We start from the raw sequence: 21905 nt of genomic DNA on the forward strand, positions 1-21905 counted from the left end.
GGAGCCCGAAAGCTTCGACCCCTATGCTCATGACAGTAGGAAGAAGACTTTGCATGAAGACGTATGTGGTCCCCCACAATGCTGCCAGCCTCCAAGGACACGGTGCACGAGGGGGGGAAAAAATGCCCTCAATGGCAGAAGAGAGATGACCTCCTGGATCGATACGATGCACTGCAAAGAACTCAAGTCTGCTTCAGGGATCAAAAATGAGACCAGTGGTGAGCAACATGTTATCTCTCAGTCTAACAAGGTGCGAACTCAAAAAGGAGGGACGTAAAACACAGAAGTCTGCAGACCCTGTGGTTGAAGTAAAAGCACAAAGCTGGAGGAACTCAGCAGGTCAAAACAGTGCACTTTATGATGCATAACCAACGCTTTGGGCTGGTCTGAGCAAACTGGAGACAGTTTGGGTGTCTTTTCATAAGAGGGACAGTTGAATAATCTAAATAATGCACAGTTTGTGTTTCTCACGTGTATCTTTATATATGAACTGCATTAAAGGTTAATGATTTGCTCGCGAATATATTTCACAAAGTCCAAAGCAGTGGGATGATGAAACATCCCCGGGGCAAAGACACATTGCAGCCCGGTCCCACGTGCCTCCATCCTCAGCGAACTCGGCGTCGCAGAGTGTTCTGGGTATTGTAGTTCTCGCTGCCTCTTTCAGCTCCCCTCTGCCCTGAGCACAACTCCATTTCCCATCGTCCGAGGCGCACTTCCGCTGAGCGGAAGGTCAGGGGACGTCGAGTCTGCGCAGTGGGAGCGTGGAGGTGACCGTGCCGCTGCTCGTCCTCGGCGCCGTGGAGAAATGGCGGCGAAGCTCCTGGAAACCGTCGGGAAGTTAGGCCTTGGGCTGGCCATCGCTGGAGGGATTGTCAACTCGGCGCTTTACAACGGTGAGCAGACCCCCCCCCTCCCTCCCTCCCCGGGCGTGTTGGCGGGCACGGGCTCATCGGGGCCCACCTTCGGCCGCTGGGAGCCTGGTCCCCTCGGTGTGTGTGGGGTGTGGGGTGTGGGGGGGGGGGGGGGGGGCCTGGGGCCTCCGGCCTCCGGCAGCTCCCAATGTTGGAGGTGCCGTCCCCCCCCCCCCCCCCCCCCCTCCTCCCCCCCCCCCCCTCCTCCCCCCCCCCCTCCCCCCCCCCCCCTCCTCCCCCCCCCCCTCCTCCCCCCCCCCCTCCTCCCCCCCCCCTCCTCCCCCCCCCCCTCCTCCCCCCCCCCCTCCTCCCCCCCCCCCCTCCTCCCCCCCCCCTCCTCCCCCCCCCCCTCCTCCCCCCCCCCCTCTCCCCCCCCCCCCTCCTCCCCCCCCCCCCTCCTCCCCCCCCCCCGGCTTTCTGCGACCTGCCCATCTCCGCCTTAAATTGGGGAAAATCTGCAGACAACGTGGCTGGACTAAAAACCCAAAATGCTGGAGAAACCTTTATGGAGCAAAAGTTTTTTAAAAAGAAACATATAACCAATGTTTGGGCTTGAGCCCTTCAAGTAAATAAACCCAATGGCCTTGCTTCTGCAGCCACCTGTGGCAACAAGTTCCACCACCCTCTTAAGTTTTTAAAAAAAAGCTTCTTCCTCTCTGTTTTAAACTGATGCCCTTTTATCCTAGAATACTCAACCATTGCCACATCTACTCTGTCCAGGCCTTTCAGCAGGTGAAATGCCTCTGAGGTGTTCTTCCCCCCCCCCCCCCCCCCCCCCCCCAATTCTTGTATTACAATGAGTACAGTCCAAGAGTTCAGGAGCCATGAGGTAATGTTGCAGCGCCAAATCTCTGGTCACCTTGTTACAGGGTTAAAGCTATGGAGAGGGAGCAGAGGATATTTATCAGAATGTTGTGCCTGGATTGGAAAAGGCAAGGTTAACAGAGTTGGGGCTTTTCTCTTTGGAGTGAAGAAGGATGAGAGCTGACTTGATAGAGGCCTCCAAGATTATGAGAGGCACAGGTAAGGTAGACAGCTGGTGCCTTTTTCTTGGGGTGGGTGTAGCAAACTCCAGAGGACATCTGTACAAAGTGAAGGGAGAAAGGTTTAGGGGAGACATCAGGAATACAGAGAGTTGTGGGAGTCTGGAATACATTGCCAGGGTGGTAGTGGAGACAGGAACAATAAGGGTATTTAAGAGACCCTTAGACAGGCACATGGGTCGAAGGGCCTGCCTGTACTGTAATGCTCAATGAGGAACATTTGACGGCTCTTGGCCGTCATTCCGATGAGTATGAAGGGAGAGCTCATTTGAAACATTTATGAATGTTTAAAGATGTGGACTGTAGATATGGAAAGATTGTTCCCCATGTTGCGGGAAGGCCAGGACAAGAGGGTGCAACTTCCAGATTGAAGGATGTCCACTTAGAACAGAAATGAGTAGGAATTTCTTTAGCCAGGGGATGGTAAATTTGTGGAATTTGTTGCCACGCATGGTTGTGGAGGCCAAGTCATTGGGTGTATTTATGGTAAAGGTTGAAGATTAGCCAGGGCATCAAAGTTTTTTATGGACAGTATGGTTAGTGTAGCGGTTAGCACAATGCTGTTACAGCAGCAATGATTGCCACAGTCTGTAAGGACTGTACTGTCTCCCTGTCACTGTGTGGGTTTCCTCGAGGTGCTGCGATTTCCTCCCACTATTCAAAATGTGCTGGGGTTGTAGGTCATTTGGGTGTAATTGGACAATAGGGACTGTTACCATGCTGTATGAAAAAATGCTGAGGAATGGGGCTGAGTAGGAGAATGGATCAGCACATAATTGAATGGTGGGATATACTCGATGGACTAAATAGCCTATTTCTCTTTCTGTTCCTATGGTCTTAAGGCAGTGTCATACTTTGGACACTGCTGGTTTAGGGAATTGGTTGTATGGAACTAGGAATTGACAAACCATGAATATCCAGAGGACAATGTCTTCTCAACTGAAGAGTCCTATTTTTTTCTGAATTAACTTAACCACTTCCAAAACACATTGAGTGAAATATAATTGCTCAGTTTGTAGTGTGTAACAATAGAAAGTAGATGGCAAGATTGTATTGTGGGAGTGTTTGTTTTTAACATTTTTAAATTTACACATACAGCTTCTGCCCCACCATCCCATGATGCCCAAATGCCCCAATGAACCTACAGCCCCTGTACATTTTGAAGGGTGGCAGGAAACCCACGCAGACACTGGGAGAACGTACAAACTCCTTCCAGACATTGCAAAATTTGAACCCTGGTCATTGGCCCTGTAACAGCATCATACTAACCATTATGCTAAATGTGCGATTGGAATATGGACTTTGGCCCACAAAAGGGTTAATTATGAAATGTTATAACTGTTTTTAGGACAATTGAATGCTTCACTCTATAACCTTTCAGAGAAAATTACCTTGTACCTCATGTAAAAGTTGATCTCATCAAAGTCGTCTCCTATTTTTGGCCAAAAAAAAAACTGGTATTGTTCATACATCTCTTGTAAAGGTCATTGTTCATCTCTAGCACCTCAGCCCTGGCTACCCCTGGAGCACCAGACACCTGAGTCATGATCTCTCAGCTTAGCCTCTGCCATCCACAGACCGCAGTCCCGACCTCCACCATACCAGAGTCAACGCCATCTCCCTCACCAACCTCATCCTCCACCAGACTGATACCTTGGATACATCTGCTGGATCCTACAGGCTCATTCCCCTCTACCACCACTTAGCATTTCCTATCCCCTCACACCTCTCCCTATTCAACCCCCATCTCCTTTAAGCTCCTCCTTTCTTCCCACACCTCCACCCTTTGTGTTTTTGCTTCAATCATGGTGTCTGCTGATTTTCATGATGTACTCTTATAGTTTTTGGTAGGACATATGTTTGATATTCAGATTCTGTTATTACTTTAATTCATTGTATTTTTTGTTCTTTATTTGCGTAGAGTATCATTTGGACTTTTGCTTCTGATACAGTGTTTTGGATTCTATTGTGAATTTCAACTTCTCAAAAGTAGTATCTATGTAATAGTTGACCCCATAAATTTAACATTAAAAATTGCCTAGAAAATTTGACTTTTATGTATAGGTTGGCACAACATTGTGGGCTGGACCTATGCTATAATGTTCTATCTTGATAAGAAATATTGAAAATTCCAGCATTTATTTCACAACATATTTGCCCTAAAGTTGTTAAAATGTATTTTTCTCAATGCTGAAACTGGGATGTAGGATCCTGGGTCAATAAAGGGTTATCCAGCATTTCTGGTTGAACAAAAATTAAAATAAAGCCAAAGGCAGTGGTTCTCAAATCTTTTCACCATTCATATACCTTAGGTAATCCCTTACTATCCACAGAGCATTAATGGAAAAGGTGCTCTGTGGTTAGTATGGGATTACTTAAGGTGGTATGTGAGTGGGGGAAAAAAGGTTGAGAACCACTGGCCTAAGGTATCTTGAACCTCTGGTCATTCAATAAGGTCGTCTCATCTCAGAGGTTTAACTCTGTACAACTAACTTTTTATACCTCAATTACTTTTATTTCAGATATTGTGGATGAGTCCAAGGGTGGGGTTAAGAGGAAGTCTAATGCCAGCCTGAATTAACTTCAAGGCTTCTTCATATGTTTCTTCTGTACTTGCCGAGTTGCTTCTTTAAAAGCTTTTGAATTTGTCAGGAATTATTTCCTTTTTTCACTAGTAACTTGACCTAACTATAATTTTCTACATGTGCTTTACCATTTCTTTCACACAGAATTCAGCTTTAAAATAGTAAAGATGTGGATGCCCCTGGGGCTATTGGAGTTGTTGGATGTGAGATTGTTCAATCTAACAGTTTATTTGATATTCATTTAGTCTAATATTCCAGTTTAACCATATGTGCACCTTCTTTTCTGGTATGTATGGTCTTGCTTTGAGTTGGAAATTTGGCTGACTGGGGGACAATGCAGGCCATTTCTGTGATACCAGATTCTGCTTTTGTTGCTCCGAGATGTACAACTTTAAAATGTTTACTTTTAATTCTCGGGTGAATTGAAATGAACTGCCTCTTTTATTGTCCCTATCTGAAGACCTTATTTGTTGTCTGCCTGGTAAGACCTCTTGAGGCTGAAATTCATATAGTTCTAAACATCTCCAATTGTCTTCATTCAAGGCAGTTCAGTGTGGGTTGAAGATGACTTCCATTCTACTTCTCCAGACTGCGATATGGCTGAAAGCAACTCCTAACTAACGGGTTTTGCCATGGATGGGCAGGAGGTATTTGAATAGGCTGTGTAGTTAGAGAAGAGGTACACTCCTGGCATTTTAGCTGGGTTACTTAGACTCAAAGTTTTCAGTGATCCAAGATGCTCCTATTTCATTTTGAGCAGATATTGACTAGAGGCTCCAAGTAGGGATATTGTTTTTCCAAGGAGATTTAGAGATCTTCCTTTATGTTTTCTCTCTTCCCAGTAATCCCTTGATTTGATGAGTGCTTGTTTCCAGAGTCTGGTGTTATTCAAATAGTGTGGCCTATCCATCAGTCTTTTGCTCTGATGTTGATGACAATATTATTTACAGCAGATAAGAATTATATCGAGTTACCTTTCATGGTGAGGTGTTATATAAAAATTTTAATTGTACTGTATCATTGATTGTCTGTCCCATGTCAAAAACTAGTCCTGAAAATTAAATTAAAAATTTTTGTCAAAGAATTGAATTATGCAATTATTCAAATGGTGGGTAGAATAACTAGTTAATCTGTTTATTGTGGCAGAAGATTAACAATTATTCATTGTTGATGCAATATCTCTAAACCTGAATGCCAACTCCAAATTATTCACAAAGACTTCAGTGTTGTACTGAAGTATTCACCTCATTTTGTGTTCAGGTCTTGAGATGGGATTCTAACTCAGGTGAGAGTTTAATTTAAGTTTGGAATTCAGTTCTGGATCTTTTCCTCTGTTGTTGAAAGGTTGTGTTGAGTCGACCAGAACCGTTCCAAAGCAATTTCCTACAGATGTTAGAAATCTCAGATAAATCATAAAATGTTGCGCTATCTCAGTGAAGAAATAAGTAATGGACTTGAAGTATTAACTCCAAAACTATTTTGAGTTTATGACCAGCTTTTAGCACTATTTTTTTGGTAATCTCCCACAAGATTCCAAACAGCTTTATTTAAAAGTCACCTCTTGGAAGTATAAAATGAAATTGCTTGATCTTATTGGAATTGAGGTGGAAGAAGGATTGGCGAATACTTTAATACAGAGACACCATTCCTTTCTCAACCTGTAGCAGTCTCCATAAATCAGGTGATTGTATATAAATTGTTACTTCAGATGAGCCTCCAATCCTTTTTTTAAATGTAATACCTGGCTTTTATTTTCCCAGTTGATGCTGGACACAGGGCTGTGATATTTGATCGATTTCGTGGTGTTCAAGAGTTAGTTAGCGGTGAAGGTACACATTTCCTTATTCCGTGGGTGCAAAGACCAATTATATTTGACTGCCGATCACAACCACGAAATATTCCAGTTATCACAGGTAGCAAAGGTAAGCACATATATTTATTTTGGTTTATTATGCAATGGGATTGATACAATGTTAATTGTTGTAAATTATAATGTTTTTGAAGATTAATTAGGGATACACAGCCTCTCCCCTACTTAGAACCTATGAGACTTACGATACAACCGAAAAAAAAACTGTATAAATTTTTAAAATTAAGAAAAAGTAGGTTAAATATAAAAATTACGCTTGGTTGTGCGTCCACCACCACTAACACTTGCGTGCGTACGATAGTGACTGTCAGACGATATTCCAGCATTGTGTACATCACAGCGTCTGTTTTTGCTCTGTTTCCATTCGGTAAGGGCGTGTTATTCAAGTCAATCTAACGATTTTCGTGCTGGATTAACTTCCATTATATATTGAGGAGGATAAAAAAAAATGCTGTACAAGTATACGACTCCTATGTGCCATGCCAACATATGCCCAGCTTGGTCCATTTTGGGGCCAGTCAGAATGGACTTGGTCCATTTTGGGGTCAGTCAGAACATAACTCAGGGGAATAGCTGTACTGAGAATGTGAAGAATTTATCTGCTGCTAAATTGATAGGATGTCAATATAGATATTTGTCAAAATGAGTAGACTTGCATCTCAAATTGAAAATGATTTCTGCTATTCCTTCACACTTATTACAGAAGTTTGCTGCGTTAAGAGTGGAGTGGCTGTTAGTTACACAATGATCTTGACTTGCCCAACTTTGTTTCTCTGTGTTACAGATTTACAGAATGTAAATATCACACTGCGTATTCTCTTCAGACCAGTGACTGATCAGTTACCCAAGATTTATACTACCATTGGCGAAGATTATGATGAGAGAGTCCTGCCGTCTATCACAACAGAAATCCTGAAGTCTGTGGTTGTGAGTGTCTTTTTAATGATTTGGGTGACACTGAATAATTGCAAATCCTTTAGAATTATAAGTGCTTATACATTTATTGCACATTACATTCTGTAGACTAAACTGTCCACGATAGGAATGCTGTATTTTAGCTTTTATTACTCAAAAGCTTTTGCCACCGTAAAATATAGTTTTACCTTAAAGTTGTCATAAGCTTGAAATGCACAATAAAAACAATTAAGTCGATATTGGATGTAGGTTCCATACGAGGTTAGACCCAATGTGTAACACCCAGCAATGAAATAGTAAACTATTTTTTTAAATCGGGCCAGGAGGTCCAACGTGTGTGAAATCCAAAGTATGTCATGACATTAGAAGAATTTACAAAATAACCCAAATGAAGTGAGGTGAGAAATTTAGAGGTGATCTTGAGGGCAAGTTTAAATTTTAAAGGTGGTAGAGATCTGGAATAAGGTGTTAGATGAGATGGTGGAGGCAGGTATTATCACATTATTTAAGAGGTTTATGGACTGGCACGTGGATCAGAAAAATACCGAGTGATGTGAACCTAATGCAGGCAAATGGGATTAATGTAGGTAGAGATAAGTCGGTGTGAATGAGGTGAGCTGAAACCACTTATTTTTGTGCTGTATATTTCAGTGATTTTCTGATGTTCTCTTGGAAAACTTGCATCTACTCTTGACTTTCCTCCAAATTGTTCCTGGCTTAAGAGGATTCCAGCAATGAAATTCTAACTTGCCTGATCAAAGAGGACTGAGTTAAACTCTGCACAAAAGTGTTGTATTGCATTCTTATGCAGACAGATTCTTGAGTGGGAAAAATGATTATTCATCATCGAACCCAAGTCATATAGCATGGAGCAAGTCCTTTGGCCCAACTCATGCACGCTGATCAAGTTTTCAGACGGTACATATAACACAGAAATAAACCATTTGGCACTGCCTGTCTATACTGTCAGTTAGGCTGCTGTCAAACCTCTTACTGTTTTATCTGATTTTTTTCTCAGTTTGAGCACCCATTTAATGTCTAGTTTTTCCACCTGCTAATCAGGAATTGTAGTATTTCAAAATCTGAATCGCTTCCATGCATTTCTACAAGTGTGATTAATAACCATTCAGTTTTTACATATTGTTGTTGGTGAATGTGCTCTAATTTATGGTGACTCCAACTTAAACCAATGCATAATTGTAAACTTTCCAGGCCCGGTTTGATGCTGGCGAGTTAATCACACAAAGAGAGCTGGTATCCAGACAGGTTAGCGAAGATTTGACAGAGAGGGCTGCTACTTTTGGACTCATCCTGGATGATGTCTCACTGGTAATATTTACATTTTCATCTGATTTCTTCCATGCCTTTTTATTGCTGCTTCAATTACTTAATAGTGTTTCATTAGTTCAACTTCTTGCAGAAGGAAAGTTCAGTTTAGTTTTTGTCGAGGTCTTTCATGGGACAGAGTATAATTTCATGAGAAATTTCAATTTTTCAGAGAAGAGTTACTGGAACTCTTGTGGGGTGAAAGTTTAATCAGATAATTGCTGGACAGTTAAGCAACTCAGTAGAAAGGACTAGAATTAGGTTACTCTTAAGATTCTCCATACAGAAATGGTAATAATTATTATAATGAACAGTTAATTTGGTTTTAATATTAATACTGCAAGAACTTGTAAATTCAGTTCCATTTGATTTTTATTCCCAGTTTAATGTGTACAGTGTCTGCTTATTGCTTCATTTGAAAGATGCCTGCAAAAATATTGTGATTTGGTGCTCTTGTTAAAGCTGTCCTGTGTTAATTTTACTAATTCAATTTAGTTGGTATCCAGACCTCAGCACGATTTGGATTTTTGAACGAGATTGAAGTAATAGTGGTGTATATATATATCATTCATCAAAAATTAATGACCTCAAAATGCATATTCTAATGATCATTTGTGAAATGTGTTGCGATAGCATAATAAATAAGTATATTATAAAACCACTGTTCAAGCAACAGGCAACAAAATCGCAGAAAAATAAATAGGTTTTAAATTGACGTGCCTCGCCATTAGTTTGCCAATTGTGCAACGCGCAATGTCAGGCAACCAAAAAATTCATTTATTCGGCATCGGACTCGCGAAACATTGACCACGGCAGCGGACAGTCAGAGATTTTGCATCTGAAGGACCCGCACAGGCTGGGTCTGTGGTCAAGGGGCTGCGGTTTGCTGGAGGCTGGCTCAAAACTGGCTGGAGGGGTGACGGATCCGGGATGCGAAGGGGTGATGAAGGGTTCCTAAGGGTATGAGAGGTTTGATCTGGAGCTCAGGTTGCCGATGATTTGGCCTTGGAAGCTGCGAGAGCACTGGGGGCGAATCCCCAGACACTCAGTGAGTGACTCTGGGGGAACTCTCTTTCTTCTCTTCTGATGGCAAATCTGTCTGCCTTACAGCAGACAAAAAGCAATTTCGTGTAATATGACACTGTTTTATTACATGACAATTCTTGAATCTACCAGGGGATTCCAGGGGTTTTACTTGGATGTGGAAAAGAGCATTTGACCGTAGGGAGGAGGAAGGATAATGGATTGAATTATTTGAAGATCTGTAGTCATGTATGTACTCTGACAATAAATCTGAAATCTGGCATTTGCTAGTTCTACGTAATTAGATTTTGTCAATGGGAAAAAAAATTGTGAGAATTTAATGTGAAATTCTTCAGTTTTGGTTAAATGTTAATTACCTTAACTGAGGCGATAAGGGATGTGTCTATTTGGTGTAGGATAAAAATCAATTCCTATGTGACTGAGGGTTTGAAAGTAATTTTTATTATTTTTGACTTGCTCTCTCCTTCAAAATCCACTCACGACAACCTGCCACTCAGCAATGGAACAGTTATCTCACAAACCCTGGAAGAATTTCTGAATTAAAAATGCAAGATGGAAAATGACTAAAGCAAATCCTGCCTCCCTCATCCTTGATCATGAATTACAACGACTATACATTCTTTGACTGGGGAAGTTGATCTCCCAGATCTTTGTATCATTTATTTCTTAATCTCACGTACCCATTTTATTCTCCTTCAGACTCATTTAACCTTTGGGAAAGAGTTCACTGAAGCTGTGGAGCTTAATCTCACGTACCCATTTTATTCTCCTTCAGACTCATTTAACCTTTGGGAAAGAGTTCACTGAAGCTGTGGAGCTTAATCTCACGTACCCATTTTATTCTCCTTCAGACTCATTTAACCTTTGGGAAAGAGTTCACTGAAGCTGTGGAGCTTAATCTCACGTACCCATTTTATTCTCCTTCAGACTCATTTAACCTTTGGGAAAGAGTTCACTGAAGCTGTGGAGCTTAATCTCACGTACCCATTTTATTCTCCTTCAGACTCATTTAACCTTTGGGAAAGAGTTCACTGAAGCTGTGGAGCTTAAACAGGTGGCACAACAGGAAGCTGAGCGGGCCAGATTTATTGTAGAAAAGGTAAGTGCTGAGAGCTTCTGTTACTACACAGGGTGGTGTACTTGCAATCCAAGCAGGAAAACGAATCATTTATAAGAGTAAAACTTATAAGATGTTTTATGGTTGATGTGCAAGTTGGTCAGCGTGGGCAATCATTCATTCTAATATGGTGAACTCAATCGGTTTACTCTACACCACTTGCAGTTAATTGCTAATTAGGTTACTACCGTGAATTAAAAGTAATTCTAGTAATGGATTGAAATTGGGTGTTTTTTGAATTTAAATGTAGGCATTCAGCACGGTAACGGGCCCTTCCAGCCCACGAGTCCATGCTGCCCAAATACCCCAATTAACCTGCAACCCCTGTACATAGAACACAACAGCACAGTACAGGCCCTTTAACCCTCAATGTTGTGCCAACCCACATATTCCTTACAAAAAAAAGTACTAAACCCTCCCTACCCTGTACCCTCTATTTTTCTTTCATCTATGTTCTTGTCTAAGGATCTCTTAAGTGCCCCTAATGTTTCAGCCTCCGCCACCATCCCTGGCAAGGCATTCCAGGGACCCACAACACAAAAATAACGCCCCTGATGACTCCCCTAAACCTCCTTCTCTTAACTGTACATATGTCCTCTGGTGTTTGCTTCTCCTGTCCTGGGAAACGGGTGCTGGCTGTCCACCCTATCATGCCTCTCATAATCTTATAGTCCTCTATCAAGTCTCCTCTCATTTTGAAAGGTGGGAGGAAACCCTTGCAGACACTGGGAGAGGGTACAAGCTCCTTCCAGACAGAGCACTGGCTTTGAACCAGGTCGCTTGCACTGTAATAGCATTGCGCTAACTGTGCCGCCTATTTAATTGCAAATGTAGCAAATTTTGATGAAAACCAATGACGCTTTTGTTTTTGAGGTCCTCTGCATGTTTTGGGATCCTTCACCTCTTACGAATTATCCATTAAGACTTTTTTTTAAACATTATTAATAAAGAATTTGGGAGATATTTCCAAGGGCCTGTACTGTGCTGTTGTGTTCGATGTACAGGGGTTGCAGGTTAATTGGGGTATTTGGGCAGCATAGACTCGTGGGCTGGAAGGGCCCGTTACCGTGCTGAATGCCTACATTTAAATTCAAAAAACACCCAATTTCAATCCATTACTAGAATTACTTTTAATTCAAGATAGTAACCTAATTAGCAATTAACTGCAAGTGGTGTAGAGTAAATGGTTTGAATATGGAATTACCTATTCCATAGAATAGTTAAAATGAAGAGATTCCTTTAGGGCATGTTAGATAAATCTACAAGGAGTTTATACATTCTCCCCAGGTGTTCAGTTTCCTCCCAAGTTCCAAAGATGTATTCAAGTTTGAAAGTTAATTGATTATGTGATTGGGCGGCAGGGTCTGTTATCATTGCTGTATTTGTTAAAAAAAATATTGAGGGAGAAGGGAATAGAACATGCAGATACAGTTGAGTACCCCTTATCCGAAGATCCAAAAACCGAAAAGATCTAAACCCCCCCCCCACCCCCTCCAAAAAAAAACTTTAGCACCAACAAGTGGAAAAATATTCAACACTTGACTTGCCCATGTGGGGCTCTGGAGCTCTATTGGCGTCAGTTTGATTACAATACAGTAAATATAAAACAATCCCTCCTTTTGGCTGGGAAGATGCCAAGTAGAGCTGGGTCCAAGTCGTCAGCAAAGGCTGTGGGCAGTCGGTGATGGTGACTCCATTCTCAGCATCAGGTCCGATGCTGCCTGCATCAAAGAAGTCGCCTCGGGCTCCCAGGCAGGAGCAGGAACCTCTGGCTCTACAATTTGCAATTGTAAAATGTCTGGGTGGATTATGGTGGGGAGGTGGTTGAGGACCGGTGGGGAGGTGTTGAGGACCGGTGGGGTGGTGTTGAGGACCGGTGGCGACGGTGGTTGAGGACCGGTGGGGAGGTGTTGAGGACCGGCGGCGATGATGGAGAGGTGGTTGAGGACCGGCGGCGACGGTGGGGAGGTGATTGAGGACCGGCGGCGACGGTGGAGAGGTGGTTGAGGACCGGCGGCGACGGTGGGGAGGTGATCGAGGACCGGCGGCGACGGTGGGGAGGTGATCGAGGACCGGCGGGGAGGTGGTCGAGGGCCGGCGGCGACGGTGGTCGAGGGCCGGCGGCGACGGTGGTCGAGGGCCGGCGGCGACGGTGGTCGAGGGCCGGCGGCGACGGTGGTCGAGGGCCGGCGGCGACGGTGGTCGAGGGCCGGCGGCGACGGTGGTCGAGGGCCGGCGGCGACGGTGGTCGAGGGCCGGCGGCGACGGTGGTCGAGGGCCGGCGGCGACGGTGGTCGAGGGCCGGCGGCGACGGTGGTCGAGGGCCGGCGGCGACGGTGGTCGAGGGCCGGCGGCGACGGTGGTCGAGGGCCGGCGGCGACGGTGGTCGAGGGCCGGCGGCGACGGTGGTCGAGGGCCGGCGGCGACGGTGGTCGAGGGCCGGCGGCGACGGTGGTCGAGGGCCGGCGGCGACGGTGGTCGAGGGCCGGCGGCGACGGTGGTCGAGGGCCGGCGGCGACGGTGGTCGAGGGCCGGCGGCGACGGTGGTCGAGGGCCGGCGGCGACGGTGGTCGAGGGCCGGCGGCGACGGTGGTCGAGGGCCGGCGGCGACGGTGGTCGAGGGCCGGCGGCGACGGTGGTCGAGGGCCGGCGGCGACGGTGGTCGAGGGCCGGCGGCGACGGTGGTCGAGGGCCGGCGGCGACGGTGGTCGAGGGCCGGCGGCGACGGTGGTCGAGGGCCGGCGGCGACGGTGGTCGAGGGCCGGCGGCGACGGTGGTCGAGGGCCGGCGGCGACGGTGGTCGAGGGCCGGCGGCGACGGTGGTCGAGGGCCGGCGGCGACGGTGGTCGAGGGCCGGCGGCGACGGTGGTCGAGGGCCGGCGGCGACGGTGGTCGAGGGCCGGCGGCGACGGTGGTCGAGGGCCGGCGGCGACGGTGGGGAGGTGGTTGAGGACCAGTGGGGGGGGGGGGGTGGTCTTCTTTTGTAAGCAGAGATCAAGGTGTTTTTTTTTGGTAGGTGCCAAATATTATTTCATGTGAATTTTCCTCTTGTCCTGTCATGTTGGTGCCATTGTTTGTTGCTGCCTGTTTAACCGCTGATGCAGGAATTCTGCTGATGTTACTGTCCTGCATCAAACCCAAAAATTACAAAAACATCTGGTCCCAAGCCTTTTGGATAAGAGATACTCGACCTGTATCATAAAATCAGTTGGGGGGGAGAGGGAGGCTGGGTAAATATACAGAGAGGTCCAGATTAAATGAAACAATTTTTGAGCTGTAACACCATGTAACGTTTTGTTGGGCAGGCTGAGCAGCAGAAGAAAGCAGCAGTTATCGCTGCAGAAGGGGACGCCAAAGCTGCAGAATTGATAGCAAACTCCCTCTCTCAAGTCGGGGATGGTTTGATTGAACTGAGAAAACTGGAAGCTGCAGAGGATATTGCTTTCCAGCTCTCAAGGTCCCGCAACATAACCTATTTACCATCTGGTCAGTCAACATTACTCCAGTTGCCCCCACATTAACAAAGAACGTCAAGATGGATTGTTTCCAAAATAGTTAAATCTCTTTTTTATAGATGTTTTTTTTTCTCAAATCAGTCTTAGTACCAAAACTTACATTGGTAGAGCAAGTTTGGAAAGAATTAGATTAGGAAAAATACATAATTGGTTCAGTTTTTTTCATTCTTTCCTATGTGCTGTTGTTTGTCTGATCTTAAAAAAATTGTACAAATAACTAAGATCCAAGTTATGGTTTCGATTTTTTTTTTTTAAGAAAGCCGGTGAGAGCTATTTTCCAACAAAATAATGTGTAACAGTGCAGAATTTCTGTAATAAAAGTTACAGTAAAATTGTATGCAGTTGTGATTAAAGTGCGATGTAACATTGAAATCTGGATTAAAATCGCTGAAAGTATGCAATGAATCTTGAACTCCTGTAATGACTGTTCATTCAATACAAAACGACAGAATCTTCCAGAAATTCTGTGCCCACTCTGTATTTTGCATAAGCCTGTGTGGGAAAAATTATATTTAATGATTCTTACAAGATGCACAGGAAATTTGTTTTTTTTTTAAATTCATGTCCTGAAGTAATTGATTTTAGTTGTGATGTCCTGCTATTGTAACACTGGACAACAAATTTTTTCAAAAGGTTTGCTTCCTGAAAAAAAAATTGGGGATTATGATAGACAACTTCATACTGAACACAAAAAGATAATGTCAGATTTGCTGCTGCGTAGGAAGTTGGAGAAGCATTAACTTTTATAAAATTTAGCTTGGGACTGCAAATAGCGTTGATTCCGAGTACCTCTCAGGTGGACTGCACATGTTGCACAAGTGTGAGAAGCTCAAGGTTTGTCGTGGTCACCAATTTTACAAATGAAATGGAGCTTTCTTAATAAGTGCATTCTTGCTGCATCTTTGAGCCTTCAGCTTGTGCTCGCCACGAATATAACAAAATGTATCACAGCTGTTGTGACATGGAAGAGACATTTCTGCTGTATTAAATCTTGGAGACAATGTCATTCATTGAGCACGTGCATCAATAGGCACTCAATAGGTATCAGCTCGTTGTCTGAAATTCTATTTCAGCAGCGAGTTCAAATCCTGTTGCTAATCGTATGCAAATACTAGATTACAAATTCACTTGCAAAACCTAACCATGAAAAAGACAACACTAGCAGAGCAAAGAACAATATTAATTTTTTTCATTATTAACTATTTTTGATTGCTCCTGTTTCAAGCATTTCGTGCAGTTCTTCTGTTGAGCCACATAGTGTCAGCGGAGGTTCTGAAATGAAATGTGCATGAGCACATTGTATTGCAAACAATTGCTGGAGGAGCAACAGTCATGTGGGTACACCTAATAGTGACTGTTTCTGTGAGCTGAATCTATCCTAACTAAGCATACCCAGGCCTAAGACAACATTTGCATAACACCTGCACTGATTGCATGCCCAGGCATGCTTGGACAGCTCGCTTTGTGGGCAATATACCAGTAGACAAAATAAGACAGGAAATCACAAAAATAGGTTATATGGGTTTTTTTTAATGGAGCATGATTGGAAATTTTTAATGTTTTTCGTGATTATCAGTATAAAATTCATAAGATACACCCACAAGTGTTCAGGACTCACAAAGACATTTTATGATTGTAAAAACTTGTTTGTTGTACTTGGATCCTCTTGCCATAAAACCCTACACACTATTTTCCTCGAAGTATCCTGTTGCACCTGTGTTGGCTTTGAGCAAGTTGTGTATGAGGATACTTGAGGTCGAATGGCAGTTGTTGCAATGCAAGACGTATCTATTCTGGAGGAAGTTGGCAGGTTAAGCAGCGCCTGTGAAGGGAAAGAGTCAACATTTCCGCTCAAGGGTCTGCATAAGTACCTCCGTGATCTGGTTGAAAATAGTTAATAGTGAAAAACATTAATATTGTTCATTGCTCTGCTAGTGTTGTCTTTTTCATTGGGCAGCACCTTATATGGTTAGGTTTTGCAAGTGAATTGGTAACAGGATTTGAACTCGCTGCTGAAATAGAATTTCAGACAACGAGATGATACAGGCCTCTGTTTATCCTCTGAAGGATCCCACAAAGATTGATTTGGGGGAGGGGGAATGTGGTGAAAACTCAGCTTGAATATCAAGTGTAAAATAAATTCTTGGAGCCAGAAATCATGGAGTTTTAAGTTGTTGCTGGAGTTGTTAAGAGATTGTGGTTAAATAATGTGCAAATGCAGTTTGTTTCCTGAAAGTTGGGAATTCTGGGAATTTTTGATTGCTCCTGTTTCAAGCATTTCGTGCAGTTCTTTTGTTGAGCCACATAGTGTCAGCAGAGGTTTTGAAATGAAAAGTGCATGAGCTAATTGAATTGCTGGAAGAACACAAGTCATATGGGTGCACCTAATAGCCTGAATATGCCTGGGATTGTCTGATCTCACAAGCTAAGCAGGCACAGGTCTGGTCAGTACTGCCTAGGAACACCAAGTTTCTGTGAGGGGTGCTGGACAAAGTGACAACTGTCTGCCTTACAGTAGACAACATTAAAGAATTTCATGTATGTTACGTTCTAAATGTAGTATTACATAACAATAATGGAACCTTTATCTTTTACAAATGGTCAGTCAACATTTTGGCTGTAAAGCCTTTATCAAGACCCTTGCTTATAAATATATGTACAAATGTTCACTTAAAATTTTGGAAAAGTAATTCCTCCTGTCCTTAAATTTTCTAATCTACTTTGAAGGAAGCCAGTCTAACAAATCACTTGTGTTCCTGCTTAACTTGAGAAATCCACATTCTCATAGCCCTTAAAATGATTGTAATAACTGGTCAAGGTCAAAGATCAGTAAGTGGAATTTTTTAAAAATCAGAATTCCAGGCAATCCACCAGGGGGAACCAACCTTCTAGGTCCTTTTAAGAGATGTGTGCTCTTTCATAGATTTTAAAATTTTAACCTTTTGCTCATAGTCCCTGATTCCCAGTGTCCATTATCTTTGCCATGCTTAAAATGCTGCTTCTACTTTTGTCTTGCTCCCAAAGAGAAATCTTCTGCTTAAAGTTAAGGGGTCATAAGGTGTGCAATATTTGTGTTTAACCTGATTGCTGCTTTCAAATGCACTGAATCCTTTCATTGATAGGATTACCACTCTTCCCCAATTTACTGTAGAAGTCCTAAAATCTGCACTGCTCAGCGATTGAGTCGGTCCGGATTCTCAGGCAGTTCTTTTAAAATTCAAATTTAAGGAGGAATAAAAAAGGGATAGACAAGAAAATTTTGATAGTTTATTCATTCGTAAATACGGCATACTTCATTTTTCAAGAAAAATGAAGGCAACAATTTGACAAAAATGCAATCACAAAGTAGGCTCACCAGCAGCTATATTTTGTGAGGTGTCTGAGAAGGTTTGGTATGTCATTGAAAACTTCTAAAGGTGTTCTAAGGAGAGCATTCTGGCTGGTTGAATCACTGCCTGGTATGAAGGCGCCAACTCTCGGGACAAGAGTAAACTCCAGAGTTTATTCTGCCTGCAACATAACAGTCACCAGACTTCCCTCCATCGAGGACATCTACATGAGGTGGGTTTTTTTTAAAAAAAAAAAAGCCTCTATCCTCAAAGTCCCCACCATCCAGGCCATGGCCTCTTCACTCTGCTACCATTGGAAAAAGGTACAGGAGCCTAATGATAAGCACTCAGCGGCAGAAGGACAGCTTCTTTGCTGCCATCAGATTTCTGAATAAGCAATGAATCAAAGACACTGCCTTTTTAAGCACTTTTTATTTTTCAACTTTAGTTAAGATGGTTATAATATGAACATTTACACTCTGACGCGGCTGCAAACATCGAATTTCATGACTTGTTCATGACAATAAATTCTGATTCAAGTGTGTAATGCTTGAAATTGTTTAAAAATAAAAAACAGCATACAAAAGAGTTTATTTGTGATAAGATTACCTGTCTTCAGTGGTCGCTTGATGCCGTTGTGCACACAAAAGTCCGCTAAATTTAAAATGTTTGAGATTCCCAGTTCTTGGGTGGTCCAGATTGCTGGCATCAATTTTTGGACATTGATACAAAGTGCCCAAGAATGAGGGGTTTTCATTCTGGTGCTGTTTGTAAGGAGTTCGTACGTTCTTCCTGTGTCTGCGTAGGTTTCCTCTGGGTGCTCCAGTTATGTCTGGGAGTTATGGGTCAATTGGGCGGCATTGACATGTGGGCCGCAGGGATCTGTTACCGTATGTCTTACAAAAAAAATTTCTTTTGTATCAAACAGAAGTTTTTTTTTTAACTGGGCATTGATTTGGAGTTTGAATTTAACAAATCATTTATTAGCTTCAGCAGGGCATTTGCAGGTAAATTTCTCCATCAATGTCGCCCTGACAAACGGGTTGCACTGTTTGTTGCAAGATGTCTACGCCAATCTCCAACTGGACGTCATTAATATCAACTCCAATTTCCATTAATCCTAGTCTAGTGTGCAGGTGGTATTTAATCTTAAAGGCGTAAGAGTCCAGATCTAAAGTTAACGCTGACGCAAGCAAATAACCAATTGAATGTGCAAAACTCAAATATGACCAAATTTGGATCAAACAGTGTACTTTGTATAGCAAAGATAGATACATAATTGACATTTTGGACTTGAAACCTACCCCTTCATTACGGTATAGAAAAATGTGAGCAGGGTCTGAACAAAATGGCAGTGGGGAGGAGCATAGTCTCAGTGAAATGCTGTGCTGTGGTCTTGTACATTGAGATGTTTTCTGATGATGTAGAGGTAGACTGAGCTTGAACTGTGATTTGGGACTTGAATGATGCCACCAATCTTAATAGGTTATCTTCAATTGGTTCATGCAAATTTAGAAGATGATGCTAAGTAGTTCATAGATTAACAAAGGGAGATTAGTCTGACAAAGTAGTTCGCTCAGGTTTCTATACATCTCTGGAAATTACACCACCATTTCTATCTCCACATTTCAATTTTTGGCACAGATAAGGCTGTTGGTATCATACATTATATTCATAAGTTCTTTCAAATGGTTGCATAATAGAGATTTTGTGCAATTATAATATGAAACAATTAAATTGATGTAATCTATCATGCTGGCATAAATCTAAGATTGTACTCATTAACGCACTGTACAATTCACAATGTGATTGTTTTCTTTAAGACATTTCCTTGGATAACAAGATAACAATATTTGAGGCTTCTGAAAACTTGGGGGAGGGGTTGGAAAAGGACCAAATTCTAAATTTATGAAATGTTGGAAAACTAAGTGGTAATTTTAAAACCGCTGGATCGATGGTGAACAGCTTGTTTTACTGCACGACGTGAATTCTCTTCACCTACTTTGCTTATTCTCTGGGTAATTAATTTAAACTAATTAGAGAATTTGAAATCGGATGATAAGTGAATTTGTACTGTTGCTGTAATTGTGAATACTCACCTGGTGTCATTTACAATGATGTATTGTTTCTATAATTAGGGTTCTGCGACTGTATGACTAATCCCAGAACAGAAGCAAGTCCTGTTGGAGTCGTCTGCCTTTTAAAGACCCTCAGGACAGTTCATAATTGCATCTTTGTGTTACTATCACCCACAACCCAGCAATAACTTGCAGTCCAGCTGCAAGATGAATGTTATTTAAATCCCACGTCAGTTCAACTGGCGAGACGTTCTCGGCATCAGTAAACTCACCAACACTTGTCTCTTTAATTTATCGAGTTGTACCTCCGGACTTGCTTGTTTGTGCCATCCAAAGAGCTGATCTATTTTTACTGTTTCGCTCATATTCCTCTAAACCTTTCCTATCCTAGCCTGTTTGACTTTTAAATGTGTAATTGTAACCACCTCTACTGTTTCCTCTGGCAACTCGTTCATATACCCACCACCCTATGTATGACAAATTTCCCTTCAGCCTTCTTTAAATCTTTCCCCTCACCTTATCAATGCCCCTCATGATTTTTATTTACCTCTGCAAGGTCACACCTGTCTCCTCCTCTCCATGGAATAAAGACCCAGCCTCTCTACCTCAAGAACTGGCAATATTTTGCAGTTTACAACTTGATGGTCCTTGTTACTAACCTAGGTTATAAACCAAATTTAAATTTAAGTCACCGAGATTAAAAGAATTGCAGGAATTGCTCAGCAGGTATTAAGAGAGAAAAGTCAGTTAACATTTATGTGGTACGTATGGATGGCCATTCGGCCCATGAAGTGTATGCTGACTCAAAATAACCCAATTAGTTCCAGTCCTCCACTCCCTAAAAACCTATTCTTTCAAACACCCACTTCGTTCTCTCACCAGCTGCCTTCAGCAGGGCTAGTTTAAGCAGCCAGCTATCCTAATCTGAGCATCTTCAAGATGTGGGAAGAAACTGGTGCAAGTGGGGAAATCCAACCTGGTATAAACTCTATGCAAGCAGCATCAGATCAGAATTGAACCTGGGTTGTTGGAGTTGTGGACAGCTGCACTGCCTGCAACACTACAGTACCACCCCTGCCACAGATGGGCAGCATTACAACAGAACTAATTGGTTTGGAATCAAGTAGGAAAAGCTGGTCTTTTCCTACTAAAATTAGAAAACTGTTGCATTCACTATCAAAGGACGGCACAGTTAACACTGCATTTAGTTCAATGCTGTTACAACACTACCGACCAGGGTTCGAATTCTTCACTGTCTCTAAGGAGTTTGTATGTACTCCCCGTGCCTGCATGGGTTTCCTCTGGGTGCCTCAGTTGCCTCCCACTAGGGTTTTCGGTCAATTGGGTGCAATTGGGCAGGATGGGTTGATGGCCCAAAAGGGCTGTTACTGTGCTGTATGTCTAAATTTAAAGTCCAGAAGATGAAAAGATCCATCGAGTCCATGCTAATTATCAAGCATCTATTTACACCAGCCATTCTCAACCTTTTGTCAGCTAAGCCCCTGCCCAAGGATTCAAAGTATATGGGCCCTCTCCCCGTGAAACAGTCGTGTTTTGGTTTCTTCCGTACTCCTACTGGCTACATTAAAAATATTCATGTTGCGTGAAGTGAAAATAAAACTCAGCTTTTACTTAAATGTGCTGCAGCATCCAGGGGCCCGTTAATTCCTGAAGATCTTGCCACTCACCTTCATACTAAGGGTCATTTATAGCAGCCAATTAACTGAGAAACCTGACACCTTTGGGCTGTGGGAGGAGACATGAGCACCCAGAGGAAACTTGTGGTCACGGGGTAAAACTGCAAACTTCATAGACAATTGAAATGCGGTAAGCATACCACCCCCGCCCACAATCAACGAGTTCTACTGGGATTGTTGTCTTGAAGCAGCACAAAATCATTGAGGACCCCTGCCATTCTGAACACAGCATCTTTCAGTCAGGGAAGAGATCCAGGAGGATCAGAACCAGCTCCATCAGGCTGAGAAACTACTTCTTCCTACAGGCAGTGAGAATGCTGAAGGACCAAAGGAACGGATCACACTGACCATCCAAGACTCTCATATTCATGAAACAATATTTATTTGTACATATGAATATTTGTCCTGCATGTATATTGCTTGTCTGTATGTGTTACGTTTGATTGTGTGCATGCATGTTTTGCACCGAGAA

General features: G+C 43.0%; 2 protein-coding genes across 14 annotated transcripts in view; one reads left to right on the forward strand and one right to left on the reverse strand.

The window, feature by feature from the left end:
* The window catches only part of LOC138746534 (tumor necrosis factor receptor superfamily member 16-like), a 314868-nt gene that overhangs the window by 243283 nt on the left and 49680 nt on the right, over positions 1-21905 (reverse strand). The window lies entirely within an intron of this gene.
* phb (prohibitin) lies at positions 741-14741 on the forward strand. Its single transcript, XM_069904797.1, has 6 exons — positions 741-896; positions 6303-6464; positions 7197-7339; positions 8540-8656; positions 10701-10796; positions 14120-14741. The coding sequence occupies exons 1-6, from the start codon at positions 809-811 to the stop codon at positions 14333-14335; spliced, it is 822 nt and encodes a 273-aa protein (XP_069760898.1). The 5' UTR covers positions 741-808; the 3' UTR covers positions 14336-14741.

This window comes from Narcine bancroftii, chromosome 12 (assembly GCF_036971445.1).
Source record: "Narcine bancroftii isolate sNarBan1 chromosome 12, sNarBan1.hap1, whole genome shotgun sequence".
Lineage (NCBI taxonomy): Eukaryota > Metazoa > Chordata > Chondrichthyes > Torpediniformes > Narcinidae > Narcine > Narcine bancroftii.